Source organism: Oreochromis niloticus, linkage group LG18 (assembly GCF_001858045.2).
Source record: "Oreochromis niloticus isolate F11D_XX linkage group LG18, O_niloticus_UMD_NMBU, whole genome shotgun sequence".
Classification (NCBI taxonomy): Eukaryota; Metazoa; Chordata; class Actinopteri; order Cichliformes; family Cichlidae; genus Oreochromis; species Oreochromis niloticus.
Window position 1 is genome coordinate 1,598,220 of NC_031982.2, and position 18,646 is coordinate 1,616,865.

The 18,646-nt window shown below is 42.0% G+C and overlaps 1 protein-coding gene across 3 annotated transcripts in view; it reads left to right on the forward strand.

The window, feature by feature from the left end:
* Positions 1-8,425, forward strand: part of LOC100706964 (junctophilin-1) — a 36,638-nt gene extending 28,213 nt beyond the window's left edge. The window contains exons 6-8 of one of the 3 annotated variants that reach the window (XR_267431.4): positions 4,146-4,242; positions 5,349-5,433; positions 6,813-8,425. Coding sequence is in view for 2 of the 3 variants with exons in the window: in XM_003456720.5 (XP_003456768.1) it covers positions 4,146-4,226 (81 nt within the window). In the remaining variant the exon portion in view is untranslated. The other 2 variants (XM_003456720.5, XM_005461523.4) reach the window with 2 other exon arrangements.
* The last annotated feature ends 10,221 nt before the right edge of the window (positions 8,426-18,646 follow it).

Consider the following 18,646-nt stretch of genomic DNA (forward strand, 5'->3'; position numbering starts at 1 on the left):
CTGAGGACACTCTCCGTATTTTGCGGTGGTTTCCGACGTACAACAAGTAAGTCAAACTTCCTTTGTTGCCTGGTCTTAGACTTCTTGTGCTGTGCTAGACGAGCCTTCTCAGTGAAGTCAAAGACCTTTTTAAGAGTATTCTCATCTAAAAGCATTGTCAGTCTCCGTTGGGTCCGCTCCTCTTGAGATTTTAGCATGTCGATGGTAAAATTTGTCTGCCTCACCCGTTCATTAAGCAACTGATGCTGTGCCTTCTGGAGGATTTTTGTTGCCCAGAAGCCTTTAACTGAAGAGCTCATTTGCAGACTTTTAGGAGTAATCCTGTTTTGTCGGCATCTGAGGCTGAATCTCAGGTGGTTCCTGTAGTCCGCCATCTTACGTGCTGTTTGCTCATACTGACGTACAAGTTTTAGGCAGTCCTTGCCAAAGTGGGTTAAAACGTCTTGATGCATTCTCAATCATCCAGGAAAGTAAATCTCCAAAAGTTGAATTTGTTCATCTGGACTTCATATTGCAAAATGGGAAGCAGATTTATCAGTTAACTTAGACCAAAACTTCTGGTCTCAGATTTGCTTAAAAACCTTTCATCTAATTAGAAATCCCAGTCTTCAATTAATTCAATACAAAATACTAGGAGAGTATACTATACAGGTCATCGGATGTTAAAGATGGGCTTTACGTCTACCAACAACTGCTCACACTGCCAAACCAATTCACCGGACAATTATATCCACGCTCTTTGGTTCTGTCCACCAGTTCAGAAGTTTTGGCGCGAGATATGCGAAGACTTATCGAAGTGTCTGAAATGTAACATTCCAACTTCCCCTTTAGTGTGTTTGTTGGGCAGCTTAGATAATGTCACTACAGAAAAGAATATAGCCCATATGGTTTTCACTGCCCTATGCATAGCTAAGAAAACAGTCCTCATGAATTGGAAAAATAAAAATAATCTTAATTCTAACCAATATAGAAATTATCTATTAGATTACATTAGTCTTGATACAGCCTCTGCCACCACATCAGATCAATTGCTCTGGGCTCCTTTGATCAGCTCCATCACCTAGTGGGGGTGGGGGGTCATAGTTTGGTCCCACCTTCGCTGTTGTGATTGGTGTGGGGGTAGGGACAGGCTTGGGGCATCAGGGGATTCCCCAGGAGCGTCTTCCTTGAAGGGCTCAACCCTGGGTTGCGGCCACGGCCTATTAAGGACTCTGTTGGCTCTTAGGTGACGGTTTCCTCCTGGCTGCGTGCAGCGGGGCTAAGGGAGGGTCTGTGCTGACCGACGTGGGTTACTGACCTGGTAGCCTGGCTGCCCCTGGGTGGGTCCAGGACGGGCGTGGGGTTCTGGGGGTGCTCAGTCTCTGGGCTTGGGCCCTGGCTGGGCCTTGGGGCTTGGGTCCTGGTTGGTCTGTCGCTGGGGTTGTGGGCGGGTGGGTGTATGGGGGCCCAGCCCTGGCGCAGGGTGCCGCCAGTGCATCGAGCAACCTGGGGGGCTCTTCAACTGGTGGGGGACACTGTTACAGCTTGCAGGAGGTCTCCTCTCTTCAGGAACTCACTCTGCAGGAGGGGGAGATATAGGAGAGGTGGAGGAAGATCTCAGCCTGGGCGTCTTGTGTAGTCTGGAAGATGAGTGGATGACGGGGTGGGTGCAGTTTTCTTTGTGGTGGGGTCGGGTGGGCTGTCCCGGGCTCTGTGGGGCCGGGCGGCGCTGCTGAATTGGGCCCCGGTCCGCATGGGCCTGGGCCCCCTTTCCCTGGTGGGTTGCAGAGTATGGGGGTGCCTACTGGGGTCAGCGGGGGAGCTGGCCCCAGGGAGGGGTCACTTGCCCTTCCCTTCCTTCCCTCCCCATCTCCAGCTGCCTCCCTCTTCCCACTCCACCACAATCACCCACACATGCAGGGCCTTGGGGTAAAGGTGTGTCACCAGGGTGCAGGGGAGGCATCCCCCCCTCTGTCCCCTTCTGGCTGCCTGTGCCTCAATTTTATCCCACAACTTAGACATTCACATTACTCACACTCTCATAACACATACATATAGGACCTTGGGGGTGGGCACGCTACACGGAATCCAAAAGACCATCAGGGTGTACAACCTCACCCCTGGCGTCGTTGCCCACCTCTCAATTTTAAATACACGTAGACATTGAGGACTATCAGGAGGGGCTATGCGCTTACCTGCTGCTCTCTGGCAGGTAGCTCCATGCCCTCCTGGGTTTTAAATGCACCTTCGAACACACATGCATCAACACTACATATGAGCATTCAGAGGGAGGTTTGGAGTCTTCACACACCCCCGTTCTCTGTTGCCTGTTGGGGCGGGGGGGCTGGGAGGAGGAGTTGGCCGTCCAATAGGGGTCTGGCATGTGGGGCCTCCCTGCTGCTGCGGAGTCGGGGCAGTCTGCTTCTCTCCACCCCAGGGAAAAGGGTAACACCACCTGGGTCTGGGTGCAGTTTCCCCCTCCAGGGGCAAGGGTACCTAGACCTGGGGTATAGAGTACGCTTGGGGAGTGTGATTGTGTGTACAGCGTCTCTTTATGTCTGTCTCCACGTTGGGTGAGTGCTGAGTAATTGCATATGAGAGCATGAGGGTGGGAATGGATGTTTGTATCTGTGTGTGCCTGTATGTCTGTGTCTATATGTCATGTTGGGTATCAGACGCCACCTCTCTGGGGACATCTCAGGCCCTCCAAGGTATGGAGGCCTATCTCCCCCCACCACTCCCCCTGCCAGTGGCAGACGCCCTCAGACATCGGTGCGTTGGTGGTTCTTTGTGTCCAGGGATGGGCATCCAGGTACACACCGGCTCACTCCTGGTGGCTGCTTGTCGGGGCCTGGAGCCTGGGGCTCGCTCGGGCCACTTCGGGGGTGGGGTGCCCTCGGCCTCTCGGCCTGGGACTCGGTCACTCTGGCACAGCTGGCTGCCGGCCGAGCTCACGGGCACGTCACTGCAACCCCCCTGGCTTCTGCTCCGCGGCTGCTGAGTGACCCCTCATCTGGGGCTCTCCTCAGCTCTTTCTGGGATAGTGGCGCGGCTGCCCCTCTGTTGGTCTTCCTTGGTCTCTTGTGTTCTAAGGGCCACTGGATGTCTGGAGTCTTGATCTCCTCCATACCTGCTTCATGCCCAGGAGGACGGGGCTGTGGCCCCCCCACACCCTCTAGCAGATCATTACATGAAGGAACCTTTTAAAAACAAGCGCGCTCATGCTCACAGGTGTACACACGGGTGCTCACACACAAACTACACCCTTTTTGGCTCCTACCTCAAAGAACACTATGCGCTGTTGATCTTATGTGCTGCACCATAATATTCGATATTTAGTATTTACCGTTATATTCACATAGATCATCGCAATGATGTTGTTTATTATATTGCTCTCTTCTTTCTGCTTGTTTTGTCTTTTTTCTTTCTCAACAGGTGATCCAGGTGATTGATATATGTATTTTTCTTTTTTCTGTTTGTTTTGTTGGTTTTTGGGTTTTTTGCCCTTTATCCCCGTCCCTCTTCCCCGCTGTTTTTTTTTCCCTCTTTCTTTCTCCCCTTTCTTTTCCCCAGTCAAGTCTGTCCCGTATTTAGCAAGTGAAAATAAAATAAAATAAACAATAAAAGGTGAATCAAATAGACCATTATGGCAAAGGCTGGGATGGTCCATTTGGTAAAGTGGGCATCTTTCTTTGCCTTTAGACAATAATTCTGATGGCAAAAGAACCAAACGGGACAGGCCAAAAATAGATAAATAAATTTAAAAAATTTTAAAAAAAATAACAAGTGACAAAGTTCACAGGTTAGAGTTAAATGTCCATCATATAAATTTCACCTCTGTAATATTCTTCATATTTATAATTGAGCGATTTGTGCTATCCTTTTAAATGTGTAAACTCTGTAACATAATGTATTATTTAAATAGTTTAGTCTGTTACTGTTACTATCTTGGAGCAACTATAACCCACATAATGTCCTTAAGGATTAATAAAGTATTCTGATCTCCACTGAACTGAATTCAAGAGGATATCTTTACTAATTTCCACTACACACTATATGCTGTCAGTGGGCCCACTGCTTGTCTTGTTGATTTTGATAGCGTCAGTAATCATAATGTTGCAAAATAAATGAAATAACTTAAAGAGCTTTCTTGTGTGTCTCCACAGGGCCCCAACTCCATCTTGGTGGTTCTTGTGATGCTGTTGAATGTAGGTCTAGCGATCATTTTTGTCCATTTCCTCACCTGACCGCATCTGGACTCGGGTAAGAATTTGCAGCTGTATGAGTATTTCAGAACTGAAACTGGTTTCCTGTTGTGTTTATCGTGCACTCAGGAAAGATTGGTCATTTAAAATACAACCTCAATGTAAACTGTATGTAAAAACAGAAGTGCAGTGATCTGCAAACCTATAATTTATTCACAACAGAAAACAGAAAGAGTAGCAAATGTTTACAATAAGACAATGTACCACTTTAAGAAAAATATTACTTTATAAAAAAGTTAAGACGGTGGCAATAAAAGACTGGAAACTGTAAGTGGTACTAAAAAGAAACCGCTAGAGGAACATTTTTACTGATACATACTAATTATTATCATTTTACGAGTAATCAAAAAGGAGTTATCTTTAAAATCCTTCTATTACTTTATACAGGTCCCAGTGGTTTTCCCTGCTTTGTCCCCTCTCCACTACAGTGTCAGACCTCTCAGGTCATCAGGTGCACATCTTTAAACTGTTCCCAGAATTAGATCCAAGTGTGGTGAGGGTGCTTTGAGTTACTGTGGTCCTTGTTTTTGGAACATGGACTGTACTGAATAAAAGTCCAGACATGTTTTCCACGAACGATCTAAAGAAGGACCATCTTGCTTTGTTACCTGTGCTCAGTTCAAAAGTCTGCATATCTGATGCTATGGAATGCATTAGTGCTAATGGAATTGGCAACACCACCATCAATGCTAAAAGTGTTTAATATGTGGTTCCAGCTAGATGACGTCTGAAGTTCTTGCACGTTTTTAATTTGTTGGTGTAAACATGATATTTTCTGTTGTGAATAAAATGTGGCTTTATAATATTTGCAAATTATTACATTCCATTTTACACAGAGTCCCAACAATTTTGGATTAAAGGGTTGTCAGTCCAAGTCAAACATGGCTGTTGATTACATTCAAAACTGTGATCACTGCACTGACATGACTGTTGTATCATTAACACATTTTTTTTCTATCCTTGCATTGCAACTTCACAATGGTTCTACAGTTCTGCTGTGGTAATTCTTCTGTTTTTAGTTAGCCTAGAACTTTTGTACTCCAATTAACAAAACTGACCCCTGGACCTGGTTTGAATATATGTTTGACACTGATGGATGCACAGGACATGATGGAGTATCCATGGAGACTCCATCCTTGCCTCTTCCTCTGGTGAAAGGACTACGAGGAAGAGAGAAATGAATAATTCAGTAATTATTTCTAATCATTGTATTTTTTCAGTTTTCAGTGTATTGCACAGCAAGTGTTACTGTGATGCTGTCCAGTGAATAACTGGAACTGAGTAGACTGAGCGAAAGTGAAGCTTAGTTGGTTGTTTAAAGGATGACACTGGTCATTTTTTAAAAATTATTACTATTGTCCTACACAAGGATGATAAACAGTAGGGGTGCAACAATACACAAAATTCACGGTTCGGTTCGGTTCGATACTTTGGTGTCACGGTTCGATATTTTTTCGATACAAAAAAATGTTCATGCCTTTTTAATTTGTCATTAATTAAAATTATAAATAGATATTTTAACTCAAAAGTAGTTTTTAAATTTAATGTTGCTGAAACAACAAAATAATAAAAATAAATAAATCTATCTGATCGAGAAATCACTCATCTTTGGAAAAGAGAGTTTATTACAGAGAAATGGCTCTTTCCAAAATAAAAGCTATACTATACCCTTCTTCTGGGGTATATTCTCAGCAGCATATTAAACATATCAGGTCCCCATAAGGAGAATCATGTGCTAACGGCTGTCTAAATGACTCGGGTAAAGTTTGTAGCATGCGTGCTTGTTGTTTTTTGTCTGCTTCCACTTGTCTTTGCACTAGGATGATGTCGGCGTAAATGTGCAGTCATATTCGTTGTGTTCCCACTAGAGCTGTCAGCGTTAATCTCGTTAAAATGACACTAACGCCATAACGCGGCACATCTCCCTTAACGAGTTACCACGGATCGCCCCGTGCGTGGGGCTGGATGGCATCAGCACATTAACGAGCTAACTGCGCTAACGCACTAGTTCCCACCAATGTAATTGAGCATTGCGTGGCACATCCGACATACTGTTTTACTTTTGTCCATGACGCGCTTACCATCAGGGTCATAATTGCCATGTTGCAACGAGCTTAGCTTCTGTCTTGCTAGCTTGCGCTGCGCTCAGTGGATCTGCGCTCGACAGTGCAGCCTAGGTGGAGTAGTCGAACGCAGATCCACTGAGCGCTCAACACAGACAGCATCGTCAGAAGAAAAGTTGATAAAATAAATTAAAAACTTTGTATTGTTCGATACATATGTGTACCAAACCGAAAGCACTGTATCGAACGGTTCAATATCGATACGAGTATTGTTGCACCCCTGGTATATATGTATGTATGTATATGTATATATGTTTTTAATGTAAATGTAATTTTAAAAAAGGAGTGACTTTACACTTTTTATGGTCCTAGGAGAGTGAGTGTGTTTGTTGATCTGTTCACATCCATAACATATAAAACTTGATAACTTCATCAGTTGTTCTCTGCAGTAGTGACCGGACTCCTGAATGACTTTACTCTAACAGCTACTTTTGTGACCTTGCAGTGGATCCATCCAGACTAGTCAGAGGGGCCTTTTTTAAAAATGACAGCAGACAGAACAGCAGACACGGACAAAACGGAGGCCTGAAAATAGCCGGGTGGAGGAGAGGATAAAAACACATGGAGGAATGAGGGGGGTGGCAAGGGAGAAAGCTGAAACCATCACCACCCCTGGACTGTGTGAAAGTCTTTGGTGCCCAAGTCCAGCCTGATTGGACTGTTGATGACGTGTGACTTCAGTGTGCAGTGAAAGCTGAAGCTGGCAGTAGCTAGTTGGAAATCGGGCCTTCACCCTCAGCGAGATGAGCCAATGGGAGCAGAGTGGATTTGAGTGTCGGGCCTAGCATCTATACTGCCCATAAAAACCTGGAGTTTGTGCCTGTTTATCAGTCAGTCCGACTGCTGAGCAAATTTTCACAGTTTGAAATGCTGCAATAAAAAGTTTGTGCCTTGTCCAGCTGAGATGTAAAGAATTTGTTTTGTAGATGATCAGTGAACAACAGCACGGACATTCAGTCGTTATGTTGCTCTTCATGCCATCATTTACTTTGCACCAAGCATACATTGATGAGAAGATGGCTTTGCACTGATACCCACTCTGTGTCGCATGGAGTTATTTTTACTTCAGTTCAGCAAGAACAACTCATCTTTTCTCTCACATATAAGTTCTCATCAGACTGTTGTGACCTAGCTTGTGCACAGATTTCATCACATATGTGTGTGCTTCAGCAGTTTGTGTATGAGAGTGTGAGAGGATGGGCAGGTGTTGGACTGGATAAGTTCAGAGATGCACTTTGAGTTGATGGAAGCCAACAGCTGCCTTACCGTTTTACAGAGTGACATGGTAGTGGGTAAGAATGGGCTGGGCAGGAATGTGAAGCACCAAGCTGCTTCCCTGTGCCAGCTCCTAGGAGAGCGGCTCTATTTCTATCGGTCTGTTTATTGATCCATTTTTATCTGATTCTGTCTCAGTTCCTGCTTTTTTACTTTATTAAAACTTAACCACAGACAATATTTTCATTCACTGTCCACATTATTTCATTTAAAACTGGTTTATTGCACTTATAGTTTTGATCATTATAATGGCTGATTACCAGTCTGTGTATGTTGAATGTTAATATTTTAGTTGACAAATGAGTCCGTCTTCCAGTGGGCTGAGAATGCACTCAAGCCTCCACCGAAGCAGCTCACTCTTTGGACAATATTTCCTTTTAAAGGAATATTATTGTATTTTGTTTGTATCCATTTGTTTTCTTTGTTCTTTTTAAACCTTTTTAAAGTCTATAGTGCAGTAAAAAGAAATGCAAAGTGCAGGCTTTTGTTTGCCTTGTTAAAATCTATGTTACTATAAATGACAGAACTGAGTATAATTATTTTGTATTTATGTGGATACGAAACATGCACCATTCATTTTATTGTATAATGAGTTTAAATGCTTGGTTCCAACCATGCTTGGTTGGTTATTACTAATCTGTTGACCTTGAAGGAGAGGTCACAGGTCAAATATGACATAACATTTGAAATATGGTAGTTTTCGACAATGCACTCTTTCACAACGTGGTTTCTAAGTTATGATGTTTTTTCTGTCAATTTTCAACCAATAAATCATTAAGTTGACCTTGAAGACCTGGATGGATGTAGTCCAAACGTTAACATGACCCCACTCTACCCCCTACAAAATGTGCTCAACACTTTTTGAGCTATTGTATTTTCAGACAGAGCACACATACGTACACGTGCAAACATGACAAACAAACATAACCACCTTGGAAAATTTAAAGTCTTATTAAAATTCTGGATTTTCCAGATCATACTCTGAATTATAACTAAGAAAATTACTTTGTTTTCTTTGTTTCCTCCCCCTAATATCCACTTTTATGGAAGATGATTGGGGCCACTGGGGGGGAAAAGTGGGGACTTTTTTTTTTTCCAGAATCCTGGACTGGCTGGTGGAGCGACAGAATAAGACTTTAAAGTCCATGATTCATAGGTTTATTCACAAGGATGAAACAATCAGGATCACTGGTTGGAACCTTTGTTGTTTGCAGTGCGGGAGGTGCCCCAGGCTTCCACGGGATTTTCTCCCTGCGAGGAAGCTGGGAAACTGGGTGGAAGGTCCAAGCCCAGCTAAGAAGGACATTCAGTACGTTCTGGACCTGAGAGCAAAGACACACACACTGGGGAGGTTATCACGAAAAAATTATCTCCAGGCCCAGGAACCTCAGCAGTGCCTGTACAGTAGAGGGGCTAGAGGGAGACAAAGTGCTTGTATTACTCCCTTCTTGTAGCTCGAAGTTGCTCACCAGGTGGAAAGGAGCCTTCATGGTCACACAGTGAATAGGTAATAGGTGTTGACTATGCAGTGGTGCGGTTGGACAGGAGAGGACCCACACAGGTATATCACCTTAACCTTCTCAAAACATGGAGAGAGGCCAAACCCACTTCTCTGGTGAAGGAGAGAAATGAGTTTGGCCAGAAGTGCCCAGTTCCTCCCTCCCTCCATTATGATGACCATCACACTCCGGCTGAGCGAGCGAATGTTGCTGCATTGCAACAGCATTTTGCAGATGTTCTCCACATGCCCGGCCGTACTTCTCTGATAGAGCACCATTTTGAAACGTGTCCTGGCGTGACAGTGCATTCACGGCCCTGCAGGTTACCTGAAGGACACATTGTTCAGAAAGAATTGGCTGAGGTGCTAAAGATGTGGGAGTATTAGAAGAGTCTTACAGAGCTTTATGTAGCCCCATAGTTCTTGTGGAGAACAAAGATGGGTCTATGTTGTTCTGTGCTGACTATCGTAAGGTGAGTGAGATGTCACTTATCCCAGGGCCTGGGTCGACGAGCTCCTGGACCGGTTAGGTGCTACTCGATTTGTCACAATGGTGGATTTAACCAAGAGATACTGGCAGATTCCTTCTCTCCAGAGTTTAAGGAAAAATACGGCGTTCTCCACTCAGTACGGTTTGTACCAATTTGTCACACTTCCGTTTGGCTTGTTTGGAGCTCCAGCCAATTTCTAGTGTCTCATGGACCAAGTGCTGCGTCTGCATGTGCTGCCACCTATCTGGATCACTCGGTAGGCTCGGCCGGATGGCTCCCCGACCTCAGGGCAGCAGAGGTATGTGGTAGGGGTGTGGTCTGCGGCTATTCTGCAGAAGAATGGTGAGGCAGTGGGCTGGGACTGCTTTGGGGAGAGCTGTGCCAGGAACAAGTTGGCTGAAAAGCTGCGCAGAACGATCTTTAGGGGGGGGGGTGCAAATAAAACATTACTAGTACTACAACAGTGTGCAGTACATTTTTCACTTTGAATATACAGTACTGTGCAAGACTCTTCTAGTCTAAATTAGGTGCAGTGTTTTTGAGCTGTGCAATATACATGAAAATACAGTCCATAAGGCAAAAGTAGAGTTTGCACAATTATAACAAGGTTTAAAGTCAATATTTGGTTGGACCAACACAGCATGAACTCTCTTCAAGAAGCTGTTTGGTGATATTTTTGTTAAAGTAGTCATCAGAAATAGTTCTTTGGGTTTGTTGAAGGATATTTAAAACTCTTCTTTGGATGTTGGCTTACTTTTTCTGTTCTCTGTCAAGGTGACCACACACTGCTTCAATATATAAAGCTGTGGAGAGACCCAGCCATACACTCTGAATCATTGCTGAGCTAAAATTAAGCCACTGAGTAATTCAATCTGAAATGAACATAGGCCTTCTGCTCTAACAGTCTCCGATTTGCACAAAATATATAAAGATTGACATGAAATTTTATCTTCATATATCAAATACTTGATCTTTTTTGTCAAAGGTCAAACAAAGGTCCATCCTCCAATGTTCAGTCCCTTTGTTTCTGCACATTGAAATTTGAGGCAATATTTGAACATATATATCCCAAAAACAACTCTTTACTGCTGTTTCTTACCATCAGAATTAATCAGGAGCTGTAATTTGGGTCAAAGTATTGGTTATTTAAAATATGGAGAGAAAAAATCTTGCTGACCTGTAAAGTTGTGTTTAAAAAAAACAAAGAACTTAACTTTGCAAAAGATTAATGATAATGTCTGAATGGTATATAGTTACATGTCACATAAATCCAGAATAAAACATGTTCAATATTTTTTTAACATGAAATTGTTATTTAACAAACTGAAGAAAATATTTTCAATGAACTTTCATTTATTGAGCACATATGACAAAAATAGTAACATCATCAGAAAGTCTTATGTGAATGACACAAAGTTTGGCTTTGTGTTCATCTGATGAAGATTTTAGGTAAAATTATAATTTGATTCTTGTCCAAACTCCGTCGCCTTTGGAAAGTTTTGGTAGATTCAGACCTTGGAAATTCCAACGTCTTGCTCCTTGGAAGAAAAATATATAAAAAAAGAGGGATGACTCAAGACTTTTGCACAATACTGTAATTCTGAAACTATTTGCTCTTCCAGTTTTTTACAGAGTGCTGAATCCCTCCACATCTTTACCTTTTTGGAAATCATGTTGTAGACGATCAGACTCTGTTTCAAAACTTAACCTGATAAAACCGTCTGTTCTACTATTTCCTTCATGCTTCTCGCTACAGACTATAAAATGATCCCGTTAACTTTCTTAGATGTCAGATCCCGTCTCAGGAGTACCGTGCAGTGTTAGAGCATCTGACAGGCTGATTAATGTATAGTATGTCATTTTCTCAATATAGCAACAGGCCCACACATAACAGGCCCTCCTGCTTTTTTAGTGCTGTGCTATTTTAAGCCTGAACACTTGCTTATTAGGAATAAAGTCTGTGTCTTTCCATGGTGAGGTTTATGGCAGGCAGTGGGTTATGAAACATAATATTTTACTCAGGTCTGATTTTTTCTTTTCTTTTTTAAAATCCAAGCAAAACTGTTGATATAGAAAGAAGTTGTATGAGTAGCAAAGAGCAAAGAGGTGGAGACAACCTGACAGTTTGATAATATGCTGTTTGTGACGACAGACTGGGAGAGTTTCTTTATGGAAAATAAATGTCTGTAATGTGTAAATGATATTTTGTCTGAGCTAGATTTCAGCCTGCCTTGTACCTGCTGAGGGCAAACTTTGTGACAAATAAAAGTATGTGATTGGATTAAGCATCAATATCTCTCCTGTGAAAAGTCTATTTTAGTATTGATTGTACACCAACATGACAGTCTGCTCTTTTCTAGGGTTTGTACTTGACTCTATGCTGTGTGTGTTTTTAAGGCATTTTAAGAGCCTTAATTTAAGAGTCTTTATTCCTGCATGAATTATGACTTCAATCAGGATTTTTTCTTAAGTATTTTTATTCATCTTTAGACATGAAAAAAAAGATTTTTGAACTTCATTTTGTGAAACGTGTACTTTTCAAAGAGTTTTTTACATGTCCATTGACTAACCAGTGGGTGGCAGGTATGGAGCAACACATCAGTCTGGTTTATGTGCAAGTATCCCATCAACACTGACACAAATACAAGACAGCAGCCTTTGAATAGCTGTCCACTGTAGTGACAACTATGTGTTAAAAATTGTTCATGGCTGTGATTTTAATACTTGGCTTGACTTCTATACGTAATTATTATCTTGACTGTTACCAGTGATACGTTTGCCATATTGTCATGTGTTATTTTGCAATAAATGTTTATTTTTTGTTGTTTTTTCTTCCTCGGTTGTTTCTAAGGAGATGATATAAAACTGGATTTCATGTTACATGATGTGTTTGTGTAATCTGGTCCTGTGAATTATTGTTACTGTAATCACTAAAATGGAATATAGATAATTAGATCACATGCATACTAAACTTTGATGCTGTGGCATTCAACAGTCATATTCACTACAATTAGGGAATGGCGGGGAGCATAACACTGTACTCTCCTTCTACTCTGTTCTATTAGAAATGCTCCACCTCTAAGTGGGCGTGGCTGTTCTATTACCAAAATGGTCATGGCTGCTGGAAAGTGCAACACAACATCAAAGGTTATTTTTATTGTAACTGTGAAAAAAAATAGTTTCATTGTCACTGCTAAAAATAACCTTATAAACTAATCTTTAGGTTCTTGTTCTGTTTTTATTTTATTTTAAGTGCTGCACAAAGTTGAGCGATAGACATTACAGAGATGTGTTCTTAAGTATGTCATTAATTTGATTCCATTCATCATTCCACATGTAGACAGTCCCATTTATTTTAGGATTTACATTTGTGTAAGATCATTTTTAATTTGTGTAGTTGTAGAGTCTAAGTGGTGCTTTTAGTCCGCTCTAATAGAAAGCTCCAGCTCACTGTTTGGCAGTGTTGATGAATAAATGGGATAAAGACAAGGAGACAAATATCTTTTTGTAAGAATAAGACGGAGTGGTTTTTGTGTTCCATGTACACAAAATGCTGCTGAGTACCTGAAAAAGTACTCAAAGCCCTGCCGACCAGCTCTCATCAGATTCATGAAAAACCTCTTCCTGACACACACCACAGTCCCACCCAGCTGCTGTAATCCCCATCCAAAGAATCTTACTCATCAGCACTCTGAGCGACTGCAGGCCCATTGCACTGTCACCAGTGACTGCAAAGTGCTTCGACAGGTTTGATCACAACACATCAAAATCTACCTTACTCCTGACTTTAGGAGCAATCAACCATCAGTTTGCATACAGAGCAAGCAGGTCTGTTGTCGTTTCCATTGCCCTCCATACGGCTCTTCAGAGACTATAGCTCTGCTTTCAATAAGGTGATTTCTGATATTCTTATAAACAAAATGTTTGCTCCCGGAGGAACAAACTGGAGGGAGAGGCTGTTGTTGACATCCCACCGCTCAGGGACTGACATCCTCAGTCTCTGTGAATGCCAGCTGCTCTACAGCAAACACTGCAGCGCATTGAGCCACTCTATAAATAGATTAGATTAGAATTAAATTGTATTGAATTGAATCAAAATCAATAGTAAGGACCACAGAAAAAACCCTGTCACTGACACTGTCAGGTCCCGATACCTCTCCAGAGTGAAGAGGCCAATCAGAGACCACTGTCATCCTCGCCATCACCTCTTTAGCTTGCTTCCTTCTGAAAGAAGCCACAGGAGCATAAAAAGTAGGATAAATACTAAAATATAGCTTCTTTCCACGGGCCATCAGGCGACTTGACACCCACAATAAACTCCAAGTGGTCAATGAACACTGCTGATCGCTGTACAATACCAACTGTAAGTGCAACAGGTAAAATACCTCTGATATATCCATCTATGCCTACATATGCAATTTTTCACCTCCTAAGACCCGAATTCTTTCATGGCATGCATTTTTAATTTCTCTTTGCTATTTGGGCTGATTGGGACCTGATGAATGTAAAAACGCAGAATTATCTTTTTACTTGATTTTGCTCTACAAGCGCCTGATATCCAGATATGAGGACATTCCTCCCACAGTCCAAAGACATGCAGTTAGTGGGGTTAGGTTAGATGGTGATTTTAAATTTCCCATAGGTGTGAATGTCTGTCTCTATGTTAGCCCTCCGCAAAGCCAGATCATCTTACTATTCGTCACTGATTGAAGAAAATAAGAACAACCCCAGGTTTCTCTTCAGCACTGTAGCCAGGCTGACAAAAAGTCAGAGCTCTACTGAGCCAACCATCCCTTTAACGTTAACTAGTAATGACTTCATGAACTTCTTCACAAATAAAATTCTTATCATTAGAGAAAAAATTACCAATAATCATCCCACAGATGTAATATTATCTACAGCTACTTTTAGTACCATTGATGTTAAGTTAGACTCTTTTTCTCCAATTGATCTTTCTGAGTTAACTTCAATAATTAATTCCTCCAAACCATCAACGTGTCTTTTAGACCCCATTCCTACAAAACTGCTCAAAGAAGTCCTGCCATTAATTAATTCTTCAATCTTAAATATGATCAACCTATCTCTAATAATCAGCTATGTACCACAGGCCTTCAAGCTGGCTGTAGTTAAACCTTTACTTAAAAAGCATCTCTAGACCCAGCTGTCTTAGCTAATTATAGGCCAATCTCCAACCTTCCTTTCATATCAAACATCCTTGAAAGAGTAGTTGTCAAACAGCTAACAGATCATCTGCAGAGGAATGGCTTATTTGAAGAGTTTCAGTCAGGTTTCAGAGCTCATCACAGCACAGAAACAGCTTTAGTGAAGGTTACAAATGATCTTCTTATGGCCTCTGACAGTGGACTCATCTCTGTGCTTGTCCTGCTAGACCTCAGTGCTGCGTTCGATACTGTTGACCATAATATCCTATTAGAGCGATTAGAACATGCTGTAGGTATTACAGGTACTGCGCTGCAGTGGTTTGTATCATATCTATCTAATAGACTCCAATTTGTTCATGTAAATGGAGAGTCCTCTTCACACACTAAGGTCAATTATGGTGTTCCACAGGGTTCAGTGCTAGGACCAATTCTATTTACATTATACATGCTTCCCTTAGGCAGCATCATTAGAAGACATAGCATACATTTTCACTGCTATGCAGATGACACGCAGCTCTATCTATCCATGAAGCCAGGTAACACACACCAATTAGTTAAACTGCAGGAATGTCTTAAAGACATAAAGACCTGGATGGCCGCTAACTTTCTGCTTCTTAATTCAGATCAAACTGAGGTTATTGTACTCGGCCCTGAAAATCTTAGAAATATGGTATCTAAGCAGATTCTTACTCTGGATGGCATTACCTTGGCCTCCAGTAACACTGTGAGGAACCTTGGAGTCATTTTTGACCAGGACATGTCCTTCAACGCACATATTAAACAAATATGTAAGACTGCTTTCTTCCATTTGTGCAACATCTCTAAAGTGGGAAATATCCTGTCTCAGAGTGATGCTGAAAAATTAGTTCATGCATTTATTACCTCCAGGCTGGACTACTGTAATTCATTATTATCAGGATGTCCTAAAAACTCGCTGAAAAGCCTTCAGCTGATCCAAAATGCTGCAGCAAGAGTCCTGACAGGGACTAGGAAGAGAGAGCAGATTTCTCCTGTTTTGGCTTCCCTTCATTGGCTTCCTGTTAAATCCAGAATTGAATTCAAAATCCTGCTCCTCACATACAAGGTCTTAAATAATCAGGCCCCATCTTATCTTAATGACCTTGTAGTACCATATCACCCTATTAGAGCACTTCGCTCTCGCACTGCAGGCCTACTTGTTGTTCCTAGAGTATTTAAAAGTAGAATGGGAGGCAGAGCCTTCAGTTTTCAGGCCCCTCTTCTGTGGAACCAGCTTCCAGTTTGGATTCGGGAGACAGACACTATCTCTACTTTCAAGATTAGGCTTCAAACTTTCCTTTTTGCTAAAGCATATAGTTAGGGCTGGACCAGGTGACCCTGAATCCTCCCTTAGTTATGCTGCAATAGGCGTAGGCTGCCGGGGATTCCCATGATGCATTGAGTTTTTCCTTTCCAGTCACCTTTCTCACTCACTATGTGTTAATAGACCTCTCTGCATCAAATCATATCTGTTATTAACCTCTGTCTCTCTTCCACAGCATGTCTTTATCCTGTTTTCCTTCTCTCACCCCAACCGGTCGCAGCAGATGGCCCCGCCCCTCCCTGAGCTTGGTTCTGCCGGAGGTTTCTTCCTGTTAAAAGGGAGTTTTTCCTTCCCACTGTCGCCAAAGTGCTTGCTCATAGGGAGTCATATGATTGTTGGGCTTTTCTCTGTATGTATTATTGTGCGATCTACTGTACAATATAAAGCGCCTTGAGGCGACTTTTGTTGTGATTTGGCGCTGTATAAATAAAGTTGAATTAAATTGAATTGAATTGAATTGAATTGAATTGGTGACCTGTGAAGGATGTGCCCTGTCTCCCGCCCTAACACAGCTGGGATAGGCTCCAGCCCCTCGTGACCCTGAATTGGATACGAGGATGGATTCAAGTAGTGGCTAATTTGAAGGGCACTCTAATTCTGAATTTTTACATACAGCTTGCAGCCAGAAGTCCTTGTGTTTGTCTTCATCTCTTCTCTGATGAGGGTTTTTAATAACACAGCACCAAAGACTATTCTTACTTATTCCAGCGATGTCATCAGTTTGCTCACTCTTGTTCTGATTGTTTTTATGCTTCCAGAATGTGCATGCAGCTCCGATGGCCTAATTATGACATCACTCCCAAAATAGTCTATTGGCCCACACCTCTTATAAACTAACAGTGTTTTGCAGGATTACTCTCTTATTTGCAGAAATCTTATTGTTCCATTTTAGTGTTATGTTCTGTCTTTTCTTTCTCACCTGTTTCTTTATAATGCAAAGGAACCATATGATTGGATCTCCTGGTGGAGTAGTGCAGTATCCAGCACAAATGGATTGGAACACATTACTTTTTGCGATTGTGGCTCAAGAGTTGGCAGTTCGTCTTGTAATTGTACGTCACTGCTTTGATACCGAGCTCAGTTGTTTAGTATGAAGTGACAGTTCTGTGTGATTGGGCTACCCTGTTGTGACGCTTTGTTTTTTGTTTTTGTTTTGTTTGCTTGTTTGTTTGTTTAAGCATGTGCCACGGTGTGGTTTCCCTTTGCCTGGGACTTCTTAATGTTTGTAAACATATTCGATAAAAATTACAATATAAATAATAATATACAACACAATGGTATAATACTGTGAGGTGTGCTGTGAGGTTGGACTGGTACATTTATATATAATATATTATAACTTATACATATAGTGTATTTTTTGTTTATGTTTTTCGGGTAGAGTTGTTTGTGAACTACTAAAATAGAAACATAGCACATTTATTGTTATTATGGTTATTCATTTTGGTTTTTATTTAGGAATGACAGAGCGTCCTCTCTTGCATCTCATGTTGGTTTGTGGAGTTTTTTGCACAAAATTATCATCAAAACATTTTGCTAATTATTCACTTCCTTATAAATAATTGAATCAGGTACTGAAGCTGTGATACACCGAATAAAGCTTTGAAGGTCACTGATCACGTGACCCTGGCCAGACGACCAAACCTCGACACAGTGCCTCTGAAGCACTGTTTTGGGGGGGGTTTGACACATGTCAGATCTTCAGCTTCAAACGGCCCATCACTATCTTTAGCCATCTGTGCTGCCTCATTAGATAAAGGGTTGTTTCTGTTTATTAGAATTCAATTCAATTTTTCCTGTTAAAACTCCCTTTTAACAGGAAGAAACCTCCGGCAGAACCAGGCTCAGGGAGGGGCGGGGCCATCTGCTGCGACCGGTTGGGGTGAGAGAAGGAAGACAGGATGAAAGACATGCTGTGGAAGAGAGACAGAGATTAATAACAGATATGATTCGATGCAGAGAGGTCTATTAACACATAGTGAGTGAGAAAGGTGACTGGAAAGGAAAAACTCAATGCATCATGGGAATCCCCGGCAGCCTACGTCTATTGCAGCATAACTAAGGGAGGATTCAGGGTCACCTGGTCCAGCCCTAACTATATGCTTTAGCAAAAAGGAAAGTTTGAAGCCTAATCTTGAAAGTAGAGATAGTGTCTGTCTCCTGAATCCAAACTGGAAGCTGGTTCCACAGAAGAGGGGCCTGAAAACTGAAGGCTCTGCCTCCCATTCTACTTTTAAATACTCTAGGAACAACAAGTAGGCCTGCAGTGTGAGAGCGAAGTGCTCTAATAGGGTGATATGGTACTACAAGGTCAGGAGGTACTGCAGTATCCGGTCCCGAACCATCAGACTGAGAGACAGCTTTTTCCATCGAGCCATCAGACTGCTGAACACTTCATAGACACCTCACCATCACTTACCGGAACGTCAACATTATGTACTCCATACTGTACATATATGCCACTTGTTTCGCACATATTTTATTTTATTTAACTTTATATATATATAGATA